Source organism: Triticum urartu, chromosome 3A (assembly GCF_056163025.1).
Source record: "Triticum urartu cultivar PI428250 chromosome 3A, HENAU_Tu73, whole genome shotgun sequence".
NCBI lineage: Eukaryota > Viridiplantae > Streptophyta > Magnoliopsida > Poales > Poaceae > Triticum > Triticum urartu.
Window position 1 is genome coordinate 667,236,862 of NC_141875.1, and position 23,096 is coordinate 667,259,957.

General features: G+C 41.1%; 1 protein-coding gene and 1 pseudogene across 2 annotated transcripts; both read right to left on the reverse strand.

Annotated features, from left to right (window-relative positions):
* Nucleotides 1–2,404: 2,404 nt before the first annotated feature.
* LOC125549077 (uncharacterized) lies at nucleotides 2,405–4,286 on the reverse strand (annotated as a pseudogene). The gene is made up of 3 exons (XR_015599376.1): nucleotides 4,249–4,286; nucleotides 3,501–3,650; nucleotides 2,405–2,841 (listed from the first exon to the last, which is right to left on the reverse strand). The product of XR_015599376.1 is annotated as an uncharacterized LOC125549077 (transcript).
* Nucleotides 4,287–20,570: 16,284 nt separating this feature from the next.
* Nucleotides 20,571–21,488, reverse strand: LOC125549079 (protein LURP-one-related 11-like). The gene has a single exon (XM_048712568.2). It carries the CDS (start codon nucleotides 21,402–21,404, stop codon nucleotides 20,811–20,813), a length of 594 nt encoding a protein of 197 aa, XP_048568525.2. The 5' UTR covers nucleotides 21,405–21,488; the 3' UTR covers nucleotides 20,571–20,810.
* Nucleotides 21,489–23,096: the final 1,608 nt, after the last annotated feature.

Below are 23,096 nucleotides of genomic sequence, written 5' to 3' on the forward strand. Positions count from 1 at the left end.
TCGGCTGATATGTGTGGTGTCAACTGCCATTTCTTTGCTAGCTGATGTCAATAGTCTTTTGGTTCATACAGCTTAGTGCCTCATATATGAATGCTCTTTCTGGGTTTTTCAATTTCTCTTCCCCTATCTTTTGCTGACTACACTGATTATATGCCTGTTCTACACCGATGCTCTTTTTTTTATGCTGGTCCTATGTCATGGGTGTTAATATCTACTACCTATTTAGTGCTTGTTGTGCAAAATCTTTTGGTTATTGTAAATCATTCCCTGCTGTATAAAGTTTGGTTTTAGTCTGTTGCATTTTGTTGGTTCCTATCATGTCAATGTATACAACAATATGCTTTCTTGGTGGCCATTTGTGCTTCACATTTTTTGGGCATGCTACTTCTCTAATGAGTGGGTGCATCTCTTCTTTGTTTTATCATTCTATATTGTTTTCCTAACCTTTTTGGTATTCTGCTTTCTCCTTGCAGATGGCAAGCACCATTTTGTTGGTTCCTATCTTGCCAATGTCTACAGCAATGTGTGCGTCCTCTGTCTCATCTGTGGCATTACCGTAGGGAAACTCATAATGGGCCTATCAAGCATACTGACCTTGTGATGATAGATAAAGAGGTTGATTTCAGTGCCATTCTGATAAATATATTTTTAGCCCTATGAATTGAAAAATGAGTGCTTCTTGGTTGTTTCTGTTGTTGGTCCAGAAGATTCTTGGTGCTTTTAGTGCAGTACTATACTATGCTCCTTGGCACTTCTTGCTGTGTTAACTAAATGGTTTAGTCCTGCGCTTCATAGAAGCAGTTTTAACTAAATGTAATGAACTAATTAAGTGCCTTCTTTTATTGTTGGCTACTCCTTTGGTTTTATCGCATGCTACATTCTACTCTCTCCGTTCCTAAATATAAGTCTTTCTAGACATCTCAAATGGGCTACAACATACGGTACCACTCTAATAAGTCCAGGCACTATAAACCCTATGAACATAATAATGATACTATGCATGCTATGAGTAAAGTGCTCTATTTTCTTGCGTCACCTTGTATGAATGAGTATATCGTCTTAACTATCTGGGGAACAAAAATCATTGTATTAGCTGAATTTGTGTTATCTTTCTAAAGAACTTGTCCTTTTTTTGAATGTTCTGTTCATAATATATTGGCTCCAGTGTTTTGATTCTTCTCTTCTGATTCATGTAACAGGGCGACGGCTGAAGGCATGATGATAGTTCTATTGTTGTCCTAGTGTAGCGAAGGTAGCCTAGTCGACTATGGTCGCGTAGTTAGTCATGCATACAGTTTCATCTGACTGGAGCAGGAGCCCAGTTTGTGCTGATTGTCAATTCTCATTATGATTGTCCCTATATCTGTGTGACTGATTGTATTTGTATCTGTGTTGTAACTGTGTCATGACAGAAGGAGCCCAGTATATCTGTATGACTGATATAACGGATTGATTCTCGTTGTTGTTATTTGAAATGTTACTTGTGTTTTCTGTCTATTCTTATTTAAACATGGTTATTTATTTCTGTCAAATTGTAATCTGAATAATATGATGCTACCAAAAGGGTCCCACTTTAATAGAACCTAGCAACCAGGACCCGTCTAATTAGTGGACCCTTCTTTTGGGAAAAAAAGAAAAACTAAATTCGTTTAGACAAAAAGGCCACAACCCAACAATAAAAAGGCCGCAATGTTGGGCTTGGCCCATGAACCCAACCAAAAATTGACAGACAGGAAAAAAACACAAATAGGCTGAATTGTTGGGCTCGGCCCATGTAAAACACCGAATCGGACCGGGCTAATTCTTGTGCCACATCAGCTTACCACGCTGGATGCCTACGTGGTCTGGGGAGGTTGCTTGTGACCAAAAATTTGGTCGTCGAACCAATGACCTTTTACAAAAGGTCAATAATTTCAGTTTACGACCGCCAGCTTTTGACCTTCTGGTTTGGTCACAAAAAGGTCGCAAATGAAAAACTATGACCTTTCAGAGACCAATAGTGAGGGTCACAAGTTGACATATTTCTTGTAGTGGGTGAAAATATTTGTTGGAGCATTTGTTTCAAACAAATGATTTTTGTCGTAAGATATTTCTAATATTTAAGTGTGTGTGATGTATTTTAGACAGTACTGTCTCAATATTGTGTGCCCGATTGTTAATGAAATTAACAAAATATTTAAAATTATAGTGAAAATGTACAATCTCCAATAATACAGTGGGTATTAATATTTATATTTGTTAAGACATGCGTTGCACGTGCCGCTTACTAGTTCAACTAATAAACAGCAATGCGCCCCACCGAACAAATGCTCTCAGCATCATTAGAAATCAGGGTAAGCTGCTACTATTTTAGCAAATTAATTAGAATCCATAGTTTCATACAGATTACAGAGATAAACACACATTCTAGAAAGACAGTCTCAACAGCATCGACATATTCTCACAACATGAATTCATCACCACTCCTGACTCCTGAGCATGCGAACAACAAGACCACACAAACCAGAAGCTTGCGAAGAGAATTGATAAATCAGTGTTTTAATCTCCAGCAACATACAAAACTTTCCCCACCAAGCAGCGGTGCACATAAAATTCGATACCTAGTTCCAATGTGAACAAGCTTCGTAACATCTGGCACAACCCGTTGGCCTAGATTTCGCGATCAAGTGATGAAAAGATATTGTCAACTTTTTTAAGGCTGTTGCCCAACTGAATAACTGTTGCACAAAATCATGATAGTTCACTAATTTCTACTTCTTGGAGGCGATCGAGCCCAAGTTTCTCAGTTTTCCAGTGTGTTGGCTGATCACAAATGCAACTCGATGGGCATGGAGTCTGTGCCTGAAGTGAGTAGAATATCAACTTTGTAAGATTAACCGATACATTTCATGACAAAAAAGAGATGAAATAATAAATTATCAAACTGCCTGAGTACTTCGACATGCATTAGCACAATTTACAAAAGAACACCGGGAAATAGTTTGAAGCTAAGGTACTACAGAAAATATGTCTGTTCTGTGAAAGAGATGCAGGTACGACAAACACTATTATAGAAGTCACACAAATTCTTAGTCATGATAATGTTCAGCTCTACCTTTGGACTTCACTGTGAATGAAACCTCTTAAAAAAGATATCGTAACTAATAAAATTTTCTCCAAGTACTTACTCTAATTGTGTCATCAAGATTGAGCCTGCCAGGCAATAAAGCACCATATATCCTCACATACATTAGAAAATAAATAGTATGTCACTTTGCTAAACTTGAAGATGAAAGTATTAGCACTTACATGAGCCATATAAATTCCACGGTTAAAGTTTGAAGACAAGGTATTAGTATTAAACGAACACCTAGAGTAGAGCAACTGGCAATCAAGTCTAGGTATGCCTGAAAGTGCTAGTGTGTATTGTTTTATGTGACTAACCTGATAACTCAAGCATTATAAGTGCTTTAAAAGGATATAAACAAATTAAGGATAGTTTTAAGTGTCAACGTTCTTACACCAGTGCACACTTTCAGAATGTGGAATGAGTTGGCGCCAAAGCAATGTTCGTTTGACATCACAGTCAGGGGCAAGCATGTAAGTCAGGGAGCCTTGTCATGTCTTCTATCAAGTACCGATCGTTGCCTATATCCTGCAAAACTACTATACTGAGGACATGTATTTGGAAAAATCAACTGCTGAACTGGTGCTTTTCCAGGGTAAAGAAACATATATCCAGTTTTAAAGATTTTTTCCTTCCAACATAATGAAAGGTAATATGATTTCGAGTGCTTTTGAACATGTATTCATGATTCTGAACAAACATTGGCAAGATGTTACCCCAAGGTGCCCAAATAATAAGTAAAGCATGCTAACAAACATGGTACGTTGGCACTAACAAGTTGGGAAGTGCACACAAAATTAAAATGAAGTGCATGTGTGCAGTAAGGGAAAAAGGATTCAGCAGGTCACAATTTCTGAAAAATAAACAGCCCGGAAAAACCATTGAAAAATCATTCTTTTGCGGAGAAGAAAATACATGTTCATCCTAGTGAGGCACTACTAATTAATAAATACTACAAAATCAATAGCTGATAATAATGTAGTAATAATGAACTAACGATTTTCATTTAGCGCATGAACATATAGTTTATTTGTTGTATTGAAGGGAGGATATTTCCTTTGCCGAGAGGAATCACTAACCTATGCAGACTTCTTATGCAAATAAGTATATATTAAAACACTAATAACACTGCATAGAACAACCTGAAAGACATTGAGCTCCACACCGCCGAGAGCTCCATCCCTGTCGTGGTAAAAAGATATAAAAAAGATGCAGAAGATAAACATTGTTTAATTAAATATTTCCATGGACAAATCACCAACATTATACAGAAGGTAACATACTTATATACTGATATATATATATATATATATATATATATATATATATATATATATGGGATAAAACGAAACCATGCTTGCCAGAATAGAGTTTAGGAGATGATGGGCAATGGCAACAGCTTAATGTATCTGTATAACAAGATGAAATTTGTACCACTATTCACACCTTCTCATTAATGACAAAAACATGATTATCATCGCAACTACGCCACCGTTTCATATCGGAACACAAGATGAAATAAATGGAAGATGGGAAGTACCTGTCAACATCTCCCTTACTCATAATATTATGCTTCCTCTCTCTGTCCTTCCCTTCTCCAGATTCTTTTCATCAAACTAACACCTTGAAGGAGAAAATCAACCAAGCAAACCAGTCAAGAGAAGCAAAATATAAAAACATGAATAAACCTTATCTCACTTCAATGCAAATCTAGGATACTTGTGGGCACCGAGGCGCTGATTATGCTGCTACTCGTTGGACTGCTCAATGCAAATTACCTAGAAGGTTCAACTTTGGTGGTCCTGAGAGCAAATACCTTGTCTGGATATAATAATTGTAGGGACAAACCTGAAAACCTTTTTTTTTGCGGGTAACCTGAAAACTTTATTAGTTGCCCCTGATGCACCGTAAGGCCTTCTAGTGTTAGCTCGAACATCCCAACAGTATGGACATGTAAATCAGGTACCAACATGAAATATAGAGGAAGATTCCATACATTTTTGTAGGTGAAGAAAAAAATTCTAGTTAGTAGTTGCTGCAAGTACATTTGTATTGAAACATTCTAGATACAGTATGATATATCAATCCAGTAAAAGTGGTGACAAGTCTATACATTTTTCACCATTGTGTAAATAGTAAGATATTTGGTCAAGATAACATATCATTACAAAACTCAGTCCCAAAAGTGAGATCATCCTTCTGCATATTTGCACGATAATCACATTATAGTCAGACGTATGGAAAATTTATTTGCATGCCAAAATCATACAATTAGATGGCATATATTGACACATTTGTTCAGGGTGTCTTATTTTTATAAAAAGTAGTACAGATATGCTAATGCCGCTATCGTTCTTCTCTTGTATGCAGGCACCTTCTAATGGATGTCATGGAAACTTGTTTTCCAAAATGCCTTCAGAAGGATAAAAGATTGACATGGAAACTTATTTTATAAAATGCCTCTAGAAGGATACATGAAGTACAGATGTAAAAATCTCTGTTGTTTAAATTGACATGGTATTAATGACGTTGAAGTTGGGACATAAAATATTTATGTTACCCAATCCTCTAGCAAATAAGAAAATTTTAGTGTGTCTTGCACAATGACTTCTTGAACCCAGTGCTGGTAGGCGTGCTTGGCTAGAAGGTATGTAAAAGTATAAATGAAAATAAATACACTCTCCTACTTGTTTTATATAATGCAATCATCAAAAGCATATTGGTGAATAGCAAAAAAACATATTGGTTCACGAATAGGAGTTAATCTGAAGCATGTGTGTTGTTCTTAACTTATCTCTAGCTGCCCTCTCCTCCTCCCAGTTGCTCGGTTGATATCCTCTTTCAGAAGCACATTAATTAGAAGGAACAAAATTGAGTTTGAAGGAGAACCGTATTTTAAGAAGAAAGGAACAACAGATATTCAGTATAAGTTAAATTTAGTAGCTTCAGAAAAATATGCGATTGATACACGTCATTTTGGGTCGTGCTCAGAACAATACCAATTACAATTTAAGATTGCTTATTGTGCCACTGAATTTCCCTAAAGCCAAATTGGCAATGGATGTCAGATTGCATGTACATTAGAGAATAGGTGAAAGCATCTTACAAGGAATACCTGTACCTGTGCGTTATGGAGTTGTGCACCTCAACTGGAGATTAATTTGTGAAGGGTTGTAGAGAGAACGAATGCCCAAGAACCAAGGACAAAGGAAGATTTTCTTATAGATGAGTGCAACCACTGATGCACAAAAGATCGACCGAAGGACATGAATCGGCAGCCGCTCCTGCCTGCGTCCACGTCCCCAGCGACGGCAGCACCTGCTAGCTCTTGAACATAATAGGAATCTAATCTTTCTCTCATAGATGTATTTCTGGAAGCAACAATAGAATATTGCTCACTGATTATGCTTAAGAAATAAAAATGGTCCAATCTGACTAACTAAACAGTAGCTTCCTGGCTATTATGCACCACCATATGTGAAGTCGACATACCCCCCCCCCCCCCCCCCCCCCACAAAAAAAAACTTTTAGCATAAGATTGGTATTTAACACACGGATAGATCTCACAACAATTCAAGAAAATCCATATTTTGATGAAGTAGATATGTTTGTTTTCAAAACCTGCAATTCATAATGAAATGCTCCACAACTTTATTATCCTAGTAATAACATGAGCTAGTTATCTGTGCCAAAGTTGTTGCATCAGATGTCAAAACAAACTACCATAACAGGTTTGGTTACTGAGAGCATTAGTTAATGAAAAATATAATTAACATGAGCAAATACTTGTGTATTAGTATTTAAGTACAGCAAAAACTTTAATGTGTGGATTCAGATTTCATGGTACAATATACTCAGCAACGAAGGTTGAATCATTTAACTAAAAAACATCTGTACACAACTGGATAGACTGGATAAAAAGAAGAGAAGAACAGAAAGGGAGGGATTCAGATACTTTGCCGCTGGCAATCGCCTCCTCTCCCGCCCTCCCACCTCCCAACTCTCCCCCCCGCTACAGCCTGCAGCGCCCCCTCACAAGATTCACTAGAGATGAAACTCATCGCATATGTGACCTGCATATTTCAAAATAGCTCACTCGAATCAAGAAGCTGAGAAATTGGGATATGCAAGAGGCTGTGTTGGAGTCCGTGTGCTGCGGCTGCAGAACGATCCTGCTGCTCGACGGAGGAAAGGAACCCCGCCACCGATGACAAAGGCCGAGCCCGCTTCGTCTCGCGCCGCCGCCGCTGCTTGAGGGAGGAGAGAGGGGCCCCAGCGGCATCGTGCGGCGGCGGCTGAGGAGGTGAGAGGAGGGAGGAGGAAGTGGATGAAACAAAGGGATAGAGGACGACGCGGGTCGGAGGCCAAGCTGAGCAGCGGTGGAGGATGAGTGGATCGGCGGGGCGGCGAACGGCGCGGGAGGATCGGCGTGCGGCAGCCCGCCCGGGCTGTGGCGTCTATTGGGAGTAGGGCGTCAGTTGGGAGAAGGAGGGGATGGAGGGGGCGAGGGGTCGTGCGTTGTTGACAGCGGTTTCTTTTTTCGAACGACAGATGGGTTAGCGATCGATGGAGGCTTATTGCGTGCCTTGTAGCGTTAAACACGGAAGGATTAGGGATCATTAGATCTTGATGATGGATGGGTCGGATTGTTTGGATCTGCCCCTCTCTTTCTTTTATAATGGTACTAGATAAACTCACACGCAAATAGGCTTGGGATTCAGGCTGGACTCGGACTCGAGACACGTACGGAACAAGCAATGGGCATTGACAACCAAACCGATTTCTAGCTGGACTCGGACTCACGCGCGTAGGAGACAAGCAATTTGCATTAATAACCAAACCGATTTGAGCCAGAGACCAAACTAGTAGCTAAAGTTTTGGCATATATAGTTGTGAAAAATCCCTGCAAAAAAATATACGGTATTGTTACCCGGCTAACTTTCGCTGGGAGCGGGTCGCAGGCGAACACCATTTGACGGCAGTTTTAGTTGTGAAGAAAAATCAAAAGATGACAGTTTTTAAACAAAAAATGCCTTCACCTGAAACATCCGCGTGTGCCACACTCGCTGGCAAATGTTCGCCAGTTATGAGCGTCCAAAAAAAATAGCGATGTTTTTGCAAAAAAAATAGCAATGAAAAGAATAGTGCACTATAGCATCGCTAATAGCACGTAATAGCATTTTGAACAATGTCTTGCTAAATAAATCGGTGTACACTAACTTGCTAATAGCGTATTTTAAGTGTGGAACTATTATGATGTAGCGCGCTACTTTTCACTAATATTTAGTCCCCCACATTGAGAGCGTGCAGTTTTCGCTCCTGAGCGGTTCCAGAAGCGATATAATTAGAAGGCGACAGTTCTGCCCCCTTTCTCCATTGACGAGGCTGCGGGTCCCTGCCTCCTCCGTCCACTAATCCAGCGGCGATGGATGGGGGTGGGTACACCGGCAATTCCGCTCCGGCTCTTTGTAAGGGTTGACCGAGTTTGTCTCGGGGGCGTTATTTATGTGGGGAGGACGGCGCCACATCTTTGGAATTAATTGCCTCTGCTCTCCTTCTACATCTACAATGCTCCAACCGGCGGCGGCGAGGAGCATGTGGCCATATCTTCTTGGTTGTCTTCAAATCTGGCGAGGGTATGTGTTGTTGACTTCGGTTCTTTTTGTTAGCGACAACGGCTGCGTCTTGGCTGGATCGAGACAAGGTCTCGCCGGTTCCAGTGGTTGAGCGATGTTGGATCTCCCTTTCTCCATCATGCTAGTCCAGATGGGCTGAAGCTGAAGACTTCCAGTCGACGGATTGTCCGACCGCAGATTACAAGGTCACGGTGGCTTCCTGTGGGAGCGGTGGCACGTCGGCTGCTCATGGAGGTGTGTGGGGTGCTTCAGCTCCCCAGGGACCCATTTGGAATTCTTCTTTTGTGTCAGGTGCTCTGTATTATTTGTCTGATTTATTATGATACAATATTATGATATGATACTCAACTCTCTCTTTCTTCATTTAATTCTATGTTACCTTATCAAAATTTTCTAGTTAGCTGCATGATACTAGCTATGATACTTCCATTACAGGCAGCTTTAGGGAGAGAACTCCTCCCCACGACATCTTCTCTCTCGTTGTCGCAATTTCTTTCTTTCTCCTCGACCTTACATGTTTTCCCTCTTTACTCTCTTCGCCCCAATCAACAGAAATGGGAGTCAAGAGGACATCTAGGACCCCCACTATGCTTTTCATGATAAAATGGGAATAATTCTTATTTGCTTCACAATTGGGTTTTGTATGAAAGAGAATATATGACACAATATCACACAAACAAAAGAATATAGGCCACAAACTTTGCCTTGGAAAAAAAATCCAGCTTCACTAAACCAACCTTAAATTGACCCTTTCCCTTGTCAGTGCACCTATGCATAACTCGATCTCCGTATCTCACTTTATAAACATTGAAAAATTAGGAACTATTGCGAGGGTGTAAGTATGATACACATTACTACATACTATAGAATTTTAGATTCAAATTAAAAATAGATAGGTAGAAACAAAAAAGACAAATCACGTTGTGAATAGTAGCTACCGCAACATGGGCCTTGAATTCAGCCCATTTTCTATATCATCGGTGAATTTCTGTTTTTTTTTTCTAATGCTATGTTTACAATTTGGATCTCAAATTTTATAGGACGACGGATTCTTGTTGCTAGTACAACTTACTTTTTTGTTCAGAATTTTTTGACATCCATAAATTGGGTTTTATTAACTAGGTGCATGGGTAGCACTCGATGGCTGGGTGCACTAAATATTCCCCCATGGTAGCTATGGCCCTCCCCTGTGTGATCTCCACACAAACACTACACTGGTCTCTCATTGCTCGATTTCTCCACCAGGATGAAATTTATTGAAAACTTTAGGAAAAAGTCAAAAATAAACCTTGAACTAGACGAAAGCTAAATCGGACCCTGAACTTGTGATCCCTGAAATCAGCACACCAAACTTTCTGATCTGGGTCTATTTTATACCTTGAGGGTGTTTGGCTGGTATTCGCTGATGTGGCATGTCAAATCCTAGGATCCTTGACCAACTGGCCGGACATTAGGACAAATTGAGCCGGCCCATTAGCACAGTCGCTTGCATTCTCTATTTTTTTTCTCTTTCTCTTTCTTTGTTTTCCATTTTCATAATGACAATAATTCTTTAATATTTTCACAATGACAATAAACAGTTTCTAAACTACACAAAGCCACCTGTCTTCTATAACTAGAGACGAAAAATTACTAGGCGACAAAAATTTACGCCAACAAGAGTGCTTGGCAATACTCGAACTCAGGTTAGCCACTCACCCTAAAGACTGCTCATGACGATAATCGGCACGGCATCAAAAAGAACAAACATGATCTTTCATATATGCAAACATTTTTAAAAAATGAAACGTTCCTTGAAAAAGAAATGTGAACACTTTTGAAATGCCAAATAGTTTTTTAAAGCAAAGAATTTATGAAGTTCCAAAAATATTTCTTGGAAAATGTGGCATAATTTTTGAAAAGCCAATCATTTTTTGAAACGTGTGAACAACTTTTGGAATTCCGAACATCTTTCGACAAATGTGAACAATTTTTGAAATCACAAATAGATTTTAAAAATGTAAACAGAAGGTGAAAGTTCCAAAACACATTTTGAAAAACAAGAAACATTTTTCAATTTGTGACCAAAATAGAAAAATGGAGCATTTTCTAAACTTCTGAACAATTTTTGAAATGCTCAAACATTTTATGTAATTCTGGAACATTTTCTGAGTTTATGACCAAAATTTCAAAAACAAGTTTTTTGAAAGTTTGTGCAAATTTTGTTCAGGATTCAAAAATTGTACCCCTTCTTTTTAATGTTTTTGTTTCAAAAAGTGTTCGCTTTTTAAAGATAGATTGAGTTCTTAAAAACTTCCAGGTTGCCACAAGTGTCGCGCATGCAGTGTGCCACTTGTTAGTACCTGAGAAGGTTGGTGTGATCCAAGATATGCCCTTGACTAGGGATTTTGGTATTTTCGCATTCCATTTGTGTGTGGCAGGTTCGCTTGGGTCCAGTTTTTGGTGTTTTTGTTTATGTCTTCCCTTTAGCTTTATTTTTTTTGTTTCACTTTGTCCTTGTTTCTATTTTCTATTTTGTTTTCTGTTCATTTTTTGTTGTGGTTCTTTTTTGTTTCAGTTATTCCTTTTTATCTTAATTTCACTTCTGATTTTTCATTCTTTGAGGTAAAATTACAGAAATTGTTTTAGAGCTGCATGAAAAATATTTTAGACATTTCCTGAAAGTTTGGTAACATTTTAAAATAGTACATGAAACATTCTTCTGTAACAGTTTTAACATATTTTGAAGCCACGTGATTTTTTTTTGTAAAGCGCGAACATCTAATTCTTGTTGAAAATATGAACTATTTAAAAAATATATTGAAAAACTTTTCCAAAATACGTGAACAGTTTATAAAAAAATTGTGAACACTTTCTAAAAATATATGAATAATATTAAATGCACAAGTATTTTTAACTTGCACGAATAGTTCTTAAATACATGAATTTTTTAACTACATGAACAACATTTAATATATGAAAAACTCTTTATGAATTGCACTATGAGTTATTCCAAAATACACAATTAACTCTTTTTTAATACATGTTGTGAATTATTTATTACATGGCGTACATTTTATAATTCACTGTCAACCATTTTTTCATATATGAGTAACATTTTTCAATTCTGACCAACTTTTGTAAAAACAATTATCTCTAAAATTAGTAAAATAAATTATATTTATGTATCTTCCAGAATTATTTTATAGAAAAATATCGTATATGTAATGTTCATGTATCTCAAAAATGTGTTTAAGGTTTTAAAAGATATTCACAAGTTAGAAAAAAAACAGAATGAAAGTATGCAGCACGTGGCGCACTATACATTTACATTGCTAATACATGTCTGCTATAGGAGACCGCGATCATACAACTCGCAGTAGGAGAGGTAAAGACCCACCCTCATAGCAGAGCATGCGGAAGGATATACGGCATGGCACAAGAGTAGAGCTCAACAACAGAGCGAGGCGGAGCTAACCAAGTCCTAGCCCTCCAACTTTGGCGTAAACTTGATCACCTCAGCACAATTTATTACAAAAATTAGTGTTTTTATTTGCGAAAGAACACTGCTACACATATGATGGTATTAGTACATCGTCCCACACCAACTAAGAGCCATCCATCACATTTGTTCTGGGTCTGGAGCCATCGATTCAAGCGTACTATGAAAGTACGACTCCAAATCATTGATGGCACAATAATAGTTGGCGTGCCTCCATATATGATCTCACTAGCTAAGTCTTGATTACTAGCCAACTCATAAATTTTGGTCAAATGCTTATAATTCCTTATTAAGTGCTGATTATTGTTCTTAGTTTCTACAAAACAAGGTTATCAATTATTAGTTGATTATCAAAAATCAAATATGGAGTATTAACAGGAGTAGGCGGCGGGAATGGTCGTTTGGCGGTCTACGAACATCGATGTAATTATTATTATGTGTGGTGTGCTTTGTACTTCACGTGAACCTTTATACTAATAGATTTGGCTCCTTTTTGAAAAAAAGAAAGTTCAGGACAGGTACACTTGTACAAAACATCACAACACATATAGAATACCATAAACTATAAATTTAATTAAAATAACTTGGGCACAACCTTTTAGGCCTACATAGAGCTTCTTGAGATATCACTAAAATAACTGGTGAGTGCTTAAAATAACTTGGTCACAATGACTCTGACTATTAAAATAACCGATGGTGTGCTGCTGCAAGATAGTGAGACGTCTGATGCAAAGATCGGATGCGGGTGATGTGGAAGAGGGGGAGGGCTTTGTGAGCACGGTTGACGATGTTGTTCCCTCGCGTGTTGCAAGCCGGTCATGGGGCTGCTGCGAGGGGGAACACACGTTCTGTGAGCCGGCGGTGCGGCTGCAAACCAAGCACCACTGCCGCAATGATGCTTTTCCATGGTGACACGAGACTCACAGTGTTGCGAGTGGGACACATGGGGTTGTGCCAAGCTTGCGCGGTCTATGCTAACGTTGTGAGCAAGAGATGCGACACTGCTCTTTTCCAAGCACTTATGGTGGAAAACCAGCGAGAAGGGGATTTTATGTAGGGGGTGCAAGACACGAGGAGGGCAAGAGAAGGGCGATATCTAACGGCCAACCCGGCAACAATCATGTGACTTATGAGGCGGCCGATAGTACATTTGTGTTTATGCAAGCATGCACTTTTGAGTTATAAAAGGAAAGTGCATGCACTTTTCGGTGTATGAGCGGGGCAATCAGGAATATATTTTATATATCTAAATAGAAGCCTTCACTAGATGATTTCTCTTAACATGCAGCCTACCCACATCAGCAACAACATGCAACCAACCACCTCAGCAAATTTGCCACCTCAACCAAAGAAAAAAAACGCCACAAAACAAATTATGTGATTTATTTTTTCAGTACGCATTGGTTCCTCTTTGTATTCTAAAACCGATCAGATAGTCTATCCACTCTTTAAAGAGACCTCAACTCCCCACCGCATATACTCCTCCGTTTCGTCTGCACGTCCCATCTTCTCTCCGGTTGGAAATCCGCCTCCATGGAAGATGAGCGGCAGCTAGGAGCTTGTGCTCCTACCCCTTTCCTAGGTCTGGCATCCATGGCTTCTAGCTTCTGTGGCGGCCCGCCTTTTGGCCGCGGAAGCGACAGCCGAGCGCCACCACGTCCATGTCAAGCGGACTACAGAGGTTGCAGCTGCAGCGGTGCCACCGTACTACCGGTTTGAACGAAGCGTCCAGATCCTACTCTTAGCCGCTGAAGCTGTCCGTCTGGTCGAGGACTCTGTACCTCCTACTTTCCGCGGCTCGCACTATTAGAAAAAAAGCTATAGATAATATGGACATTAATGGCGCATCAGACATGTGGTGCGCCACTACTATATAGCAGTGGCGCACCATGTATTGGTGCGCCATTAGTATGGTAGACACTAATAGCACACCATGCCCATGCGCCACTACTATTATTTTTTTTTCTGTTCTAGTGTCCTCATGAATATTTATTTATGTTTATTATGGTATTGAATTTCTAATTCACAAAAAGTATTGAATTTGTTAATATTTTTTGAACTCATGAATATTTTTAAATTTAATTCATGGACACTTTTTGAATTCATGAATATTTTTTCAAATTTGATGATATTTTTTTATATTTAATATGAAAAAATATTGAATATTCATGAGGACACTCGATCTCGACCCCCCTTCATCTCGATCGCTACCCTCCCTCGCCAGATCCTCCTCGCCGCCGAGCACCCCCCGCACCCTCCCCCGCTCCACCACCGCCGTCGACCCCCCGCACCCTCCGCCGCTCCACCGCCGCCGCCGACCCCCCGCACCCTCCCCTGCTCCACCGCCGCCGCCGACCCCCCGCACCCTCCCCCGTCTCCTCGCTCGGTTCCCCCGAACGGAATCGGCCGAGCGCACCACCCACCCCTCCCTCCCCCCGAGCGAGACCTAGGGTTGAAGACGCCGCTGCCGGCCCTCCGATAGGCAACAAAAAATCCTAAAAAAATACTAATGGCGCACCGCTAGGGGGTGCGCCATTGCTATAAAAAAAGATTACTAATGGCGCACCTCTAGGGGATGCGCCATTGCTATCCAAAAAAAAGATTACGAATGGCGCACCGCCAGGAGGTGCGCCATTGCTAACCCTTCCCCTACTAAAATCCTCAGTCCTCTTTCTATCTTCCCCAATCGATCACATCTCACCCACCCACTGCCCCGACCCGTACTGCGCCGCCCCCGCGCCCCCGCCGCCTCCCCCGCACCCGACGATCCCCGCGCCCGCTCCGCCGCCGGAGCACTAGGAGGAGGAGGCTCGCGTCCACCAGGAGGAGGAGGCCCGTCGGAGCACGTCTTCTTCCTCCGACCGACCCCATCTCGCCGTCGCCACCGCCTTCTGTTTCGCCGAGCGGCTTCGCCTCCGCTGTCCGTCGCCCGTGCAACCTCACCGCCGTCCGTCACTACCCAGCCCCTGCGCAGGTGCCCCTCCCCTCTCCTCTTCCCCTTCCTTCGCCCCATGCCTGATTGAGCCGACGCGCCAAGTACTAGGTTATGTTCTGAATTTTGGGGCGGTAGTGTGTGTAAGCGAGTGAGCAGTGTTATGCATCGGCGTCTGATGCTTCCTAGTTAGACTTGGGAGTTTGCATTTGCTAACATTTCTATATAAGCAAAGTTGCCTTCTGTTCTTGTTTGCATTATCTAACGCAATACACAGTCATGGATTGTCTAAGGTGAATATTTTAAGTACAACTTGCTGCAAAACCTGGAGTGCATTGGCATGTTCCTTTCTTTATGCCATTCCTGTAGTCTGTTTGCTAGGCACTTACAAGGGCGCAATTAGTCGACCTTAAAACTCAACTGAATTGTATCGGTTTGTCTAGTTCTGAAGGGAGTGGTGTTTTTATTTAGTTGTTTGAGCCTGCTTTTTTGTTTGCTTAAGTAGTTGTAACTCTCTCAATATTGGTCGTCCTACTTGGTCTCCAGCCACACTACCGTCCTCTTATTATACATAAGCTTGACAGTGGCGATTATGCCCATGTGTTGTGATGTTGTGAGGAAGAGGAAGGTGATCTGATTTTTATTTACTATCCTTGTAATATGATCCTGCTTTGCTTGAAAAAACCAGTCCATGACAGATAGAAGCAATGACATGAGCTACTTCAGTGACCAGTTACACTTGCCTATACTTATCATTGTTTTGGTATTTTTTCCGCATCTCTCATGCTGATACTGTAGGAGTAAAATCCATGCTGATACTGTAGGAGTAAAATCCATGCGAAACTGTTTGTTATTTTTTCCGCATCTCTCATGCTGATACTGTAGGAGTAAAATCCATGCCCTGTTAACAATGTATTACAAGAATTGTTTTCTTTTGTGTGTTTCCCTGAAATATTGTGTTATAATAGAACTATTCCTGGATGTGGTCATGGCAGATAAATTTGTCATCAGTTTGTAGGTTGTCGAATCAGCAACTCGTAGTTGAATTGATTAGAGTTGGCCCCAAGGACACTACTCGTAGTTGAAACTTGTAGAATGCTACCTGAATTTCACTGGGATATCAGATTCAAATTGGATGAAACTGTTTCTGATGTTGCTTGCCACAAGTTTTGTTTGTAGTACTGTTTTGGCAGTGACTGATTTTTGTCCATATGAAAGCAGAGGACCATATGGTCTGTGGCCTTTTCATCCATATGAAAGTAGAGGCACATTGTGGTGCTAGTTTGCTGGGTTTTGTCTCCGACCATCATGTCGTGATGATTTTGCAGGTACCCCGAGAGGCCCTTGAGTTTGCCGGAATGTCGATTAACTTTCGTTCCGGCAAATTCGGGTACTCCATAATGTCCTATTTTCAGCAAAGGTCATGCTGAAACTTTCCGTGAATTTTAGCATGACTTAGCTAAAAATAGGACATATGGGGTACTTGCGACTAATGCATGGGCCGGGGTATCTTAGTACTTAATTAAGTAGGATCAACTGCCTCTTGTGTTATACATATAGAAGTGTGATATCAACTCATAGTTATTACTAATGTCAGTTGCTCGTCATCGATAAACCCTAATCTGGTAGGATGACCTACTAAAAAAGCCCATACCACATATTCTATTTGGATGGCCTTGCTAACCCTTGACCATAAATACTTGAGATGGATGTAGCAGGCTTAAAGAAAGAAATGTTTTTAGGCCAACTCCACTGGGCCTGGCTAAAAATGCACAAGTGTGCATGACTAACAATATTCTATTGTAAAGCTAAACAGGAAAGAGGAACCACTCATCCTAACCATTTGCTCTCAAAATTACCACTTCACTTCTTACTACTGAAAATCTTAGACCATCTCCATTCACCAATAGCTCAAACCAATTCGAAGGGCGTGTTTTCACCACACTGTGGATTATCTTATTGGACCCAACGCAAGAGATGATTTAGTTTTGAATTATGAACGTAGGAAATGTCGTCATCGGACGACGAAAGTCTCCCGGGGGAGTGCGGCTGGTGCCACGACGATCGAGGTCTGTGCGACAAGCCTCACCTGGACGATGATCGGCGCTTCAGCATTAAGCTCGAGGAGAGTCAGGGTCTATTTTGTTTTATGCTATTTTACCTTAAATAGGGTGTTTAGGTCATGTATAGGCATAGCAGTAGCAGTAGCACGGAGATAAGAGAGGACACATCTCTCAATTATCTCCGAATGCAGCATTACTTTCGACAAACTCGCTACTCGCGGTCTCGAGACTTGTAATGTTCTAACTTTGTTCGGTATTTTAAATTCGGAGACTAATATGATGAATTGTATTCGGAGACTAATCTTCTATTGTATTCGATAAATCTGTTGTTTATATGTTGTGCTCTCTATATTCTGTGCAGTAATATGTTTTGTAACCTGTGCAAATATCAGAAAAGAAAAAAATCCCTAATATTTATACTAGTGGCGCACCACTCAGCACTTTAGTGGCGCACTGCAAAAAGCACACTAGTGGCGCATCATCAACTAGTGCGCCATTGCACATGGGTAAATATGGCCCCCTGGGAGGCATACTAATGTCGCACCGTGGGATATACTAATGGCGCACTGCGTGGTGTGCCATTAGTAAAAATTCTAATGGCGTGATGCTAGTGGCGCACCTGTAGTGCGCCATTAGTAGCCAAAATAGGTGCGCCACTAGCAGGCCTTTTCGTAGTAGTGCCGGCTCCTTCCGCTTGCAGCCGCTCGACCGATTTGAGAGGAAGAGACGAGAAGGATAAGACATCTTGCAGCTATGTGAGAGAGAAGGTAGGGGAGCATGACCGAGTGTGGCGGCGGCTCTGCCGACGGGAGAGACAGGAAAGCATGACTAGAGACGACATCACACATCAAGAACCAGAGGCAATGAGGTACAGACATCTTCTCCCAGATTAATCAGAAGTCCCCTAAAAAAAGATTGATTTGGAATTAGAAAAACAGGACTACATCCTGGTTGTGGCATTAATTTACTCTCTTCCTTTTTTATTTGATAGAAAGGGAATCGTATGATATACAGGACTTATGCAAGTTACTTGCCCAATCTCATTTCCGCATGCTTTGGCATGTAACTAATTAGGAAAATCTTGAATTTTCTTTTATGTAAGTTTGTCTCTGCAGATGGTAGTAGATTAACATGCATCATACAACTTGGAATCTTTCAGTTAGGTGGAACCAATTTTCAGGTCGGCCCAAAAAAGGATGCAATTTTTAGGATCGTGGGAAAGTTCAGATTGCTGGTATGATATGGTTCCTAACTAACTTTTTGTGTGGGATGCAACTGGAATAAATCTTAATCTTTGATCATTTCGTACAGCAACACGTCAGAGTTATGACAAAGCATCATACGTTCATAAATAAGCTGCCTCAAAGTTTCAGGTGAGAACTATATATGAACAAGATTAATTTTACAAAGAAAGTAAGTCATGGCCTGACAACAGTTTAATACTTAATTGTTGTATATCATCCCTTACGCTTGACCTGTGGTCTCTTCTTATTACTCCACTGTTGAGACAGACATGTTTGTTGCTTTTCAGTACATGTGCAGACGTACCCATTTAAATCTTTCATATCCATTGATATATTTGTCACTAATGTCATCCACCTGTTATTTTCTTCATATTCATGGTCAATTTCACAATATATGCTGATGACTATGAATATTTACCTTCATCCACGGTGTTGTAAAACAAGAAAAAGAAGTTTTTATACAGCCATATGAATAATCAACCGCCCCCTCCTCAACTCATGTTCTATTAGTTGACTACACAAGTTTACAGTCCACTTTTCTTTGGAAATAAAAAATTTCAGATTAATTTTATGCCCGAAGAAAGTGCAACTGATTATGTAGTCATAAGATGCATGTTTCATGTCTTTCAAGTATTGTTACACTAGCTTACGCTGGGGATATAGAGTGTGCACCGAGATTTGAGTAAATCTCATATTGGAAGGTCAAATTGTTGATTCATATTATGCTTATACATGCAATGCATGCAATTAATAATGATCAAGCTTCAAAATATCGGGTATTGGGTCCGTACCGGTTTGGCTTTGACATATCGGATGTCGGATATCGGGAGATATATCGGACGGTATGTAGATATATCAGTGAACACATGTCTAGTTTTTTTTTCATTATTCTTGTTCAAAACATTTATTTTTAGTAATATCGGATGATGTCAATGCTTTAACACAACACTTTTAGATTCATAGTTTATTAATTTGTTGATTAAGAAACTATTAAGGAAAGATTCACAAAATCCTTGCTCTATGATTAAAAACAATATGATATATATATACATTTGTACGAAACATTGTGAATAACTTTCATAATATATAATGCAGTTGTAAATGCGCAATCTTATTTCGCTGCTATTTAATAAAGAATTGTTGTCATCTACGTATCGTTCTATATCGCTCGACATATCGGGCTAGATATCGGCCATATCGGTCGATATTTCAGTCCATATCGGATGATATGTTGGAAAATGATATTTGCAAAATGATATGTTATGTCTATATCGGTGGAGCCCCAAAAGTGATATATCGACCTATATATCGGTTGTATCGGCCTATATTTGAAAGCTTGATAATGATACTTATGTGTATCTCTTTTTCTATAGAAAAAGAGGGTGATAGTTGCCAAGATTGACGTGCAAAACAGGTTAAAACTTAAAACAGAGATGGATGTCTCATTAATATATTTTTTTGGTGTACAATTGTGTCCACTTACCCTATCAGCCCATGTACTAACTCTAACAGTATGTGTGTTGACTTTTTTTGGTATTGTCATCGACAGCATGTGTTGAATGCTGCAAGAATACCTGTGTAGTTAATGTTTCTTTTTTGCAAGAAGTAGCATTTATATATAATACTATAATTTAGAGGTTTTGCAATTTTTTATATATTATTTTGCTACATGCTTCATGTTTTTTGTGTTTAAAATTAATGTTTGTGTTGCTTTAGTTTTAGTTCATTTTGTAGCACCTATTATACAAATTTTTAACAAGGTTTCCGCAGCAACGCGCGGGGTATCATCTAGTTACCCAAGTAGGGCAGTCATCTCGTGTAATAAGTCTAATGCAGACTATATGACTAATTTATATAGTGTCTAAAGTAGGTATCTGCCTCACTTTGTCAGTTTAGCTCCGTTGGTCATTGTGCTCGATCATGATAATTATTTTTGTTTGTCCATTGTTAACCTCTTTTTTAGTGTTTCCATGGCAAATTATAAAGTAAGTCTATCACGTATAACTAAATACCGCAAACTGAGCGCTACCTCTCCTACAGTATCATCAACGTAGTAGAGTTTATCTCACGAAAGAGTCAAATTACCAATACAATATATAATCTAGATAGAAAACCAAACACCTATAAAGATTATACAATCAAAGCACAACCACGTTTACTTTCATTTTTTTGATGACTATGGTAAAACCCTTTGAGGAAGGGTAAAAACACACACCAAAAAGAGTCGCCATGTACTCAGTTTGGGCAAAAACTTTCTGGCTCAGCTGTCACATGGAACTTCGTAGTTTGGAAATGAAACCGCATGAAAACGGAAGAAGATTGCCGCTCCATGCATATGCATGCATCCATCACATGGAGCGGTTCATGAGGCCACGCACCACGACCAAACCCAAAGCTAGCAGGTGCTCCACCTCCGGCGCCACCGTCAGCGTCAGCACGTCCTCCCCCAGCACCACCCCCGCCGGCGTCTGCTTCCGTGCGACCTCCGCCACCACCGCGCCATCCACGCCGCGTACTCTGTACTCCGACTTGCTGCCAGAGCACCCGTCGATTGTGTACCACGTCCCCGCGCCGCCGTGCATCGCCACGGCGGCCCCGCCCTTCTCGGCCCGCCGCACGCTGAACCACGGAGTGGCCTCCTCCTCCTTGCCGCCGTTGTGGGCGCACCGGCAGACCTCCCACCTCCTGAACATGCCGAAGCCCTTGCGCCTGATCCTGATGAGGGAGTTCCCCTCACGGTCCATGAAGAAGACCTCGCGGCCGCCCCTGCAGCCGTAGTTGTCGACGCGGAAGGCGACGGCGCCGTCGGGGCCGTACACCGCGCAGCCGTTGCCGTTGAAGACCAGCGACTTCATCCACACCGTGTACGCCTGCCTGCCCTCCTGGTCTCCAGAGCAGGGAGAAGGCGAGGCCGCGGCAGGAAGAGGCTGGATCTTGGCCATTGGAGAGCGTTCGAAGAAGATTTCTCTGCTCTGCTCTGCTGCTGTTGCGATGAGAAGGACATCGATGATTGGGATGGTTGGGAGCCAGTGGCTGGTTCTACATATTTATAGTTGCTTGAACTAGTTTGTTCGTTATCCCGTGTCCGGATTAGTTTAGTTAATGGTAGTGTGTGCGTCACGCCTTTGGATAGAACAGTGCTGCACTGAACTTGTTTATGCTCGACCCAGTACTGTGCTCTACGTCAGCATCCGATTAGCATCACGTTTACATAGTGCTCCTTTGGAGCTCTTCTCTTCGCAACAAATGTATAGGTGCTTACATGAGGACAGGCAGTTGAGACTGGATGTGATTAAACCACAATGCACAACAAAACGAACTACGGATGGTTCCATTTGGGCTGCTAGTCAGAAAATAGATTGGTCTGTTCGGTGAGCAGAAAGAAAGCAGGCGTGTAGCCATGTACGCTGATCCAAGGATAAGTACTTGCACCTAATTAATTAAGCAGGCAGAGGCCCTCAACTTTCCGTCGCTGTTACACTATACCTTCTCTGATGTTAGCCGGCGGCCCTCAGAACAACTTTGTTTACAACATCGCTTATCCACACATGGGAGAACTCAATCCCTAAGAGCAAGCTACATTTTTCCTCATCGTAATCGAAGCTTTGTTCAATCAGTTTCATGCTCTTTGGACAAATGGGAGACTCATTTATATTAGTAATCACCATTGCTCCGTGGAGCACGCAGACACCATGTGAGTACACACAACACTATTTTCTACTGAAACGAGACGAAATCAACACACGGCAACGATCGATGTACCCTAGAATTAATAGGAGTAGCCATCAGAGAGAAAGCTCCATCGTTTACCGGATCAAGTGGTGCTAGTCCAGTTGACGGTTGGTACATAATTTCTTTGCGTGTTTACGGTACGTACAGATCAGTGTGGAGCAGCCGAACTATGTACGAGTGGTAGAGATCAGTACATAGTACTCAGTGTGATCCGTGGCGCTCGGTCGGTAGATACACACGGCAACATACCATTCTCGTGCATAGTGTGTATAATGCACGTACCGCATCGTTGATCACTTTCTAAAAGGACATTCCGAGAAAAAGGAGGGATGGGGTGGAAGTTAGTACAAATTGTATATGATGCTTGATTAGGACATCTCCAACGTCAACCGGCTAATTTTCTTCCGCATCCATCCATGGACATGGGACCAGTCCGCGGACATGGATGCAGAAGACGGTCATTTAATGCTGACCGCATACATTCAACAATTTTTTTTAGCAAATCAGACGAAATCCATGCAAACACGCCGGAGTTTGATACAAACCGGAAGAGATTCATGCAAACAGGCCAACTTCATATAAAGATGATGAAATTTATTACATTTATGAACATAGTTGAACTAAAAGCGGAGCTCGTCTGACTATGGAGGTATAATTTCGGGCATACTTCTACTCTAAACCTAAACTAAATGATCGCCGGCGCCCGGTCACCATGTCCGGCCACGAGCCCCGAGAACTGAAACTTCGCCTTCTACAATTCCACCTCGGCGCTCTCCAGCTCCACCTTCGACTAATAGGCCAACAATGCTCAGCCCACCAAGCTTGGCATCAACGGGAGGGGAGGAGCGGTGGCCTTCTTGGGACCCGAGAGGTGGTGACCTACCGTGCACTACTCTTCCTCA

What these genes read in the sequence shown, in the direction of transcription:
- LOC125549079 (XM_048712568.2), bottom strand. Translation starts at nt 21,404, where the DNA reads ATGGCCAAGATCCAGCCTCTTCCTGCCGCGGCCTCGCCTTCTCCCTGC.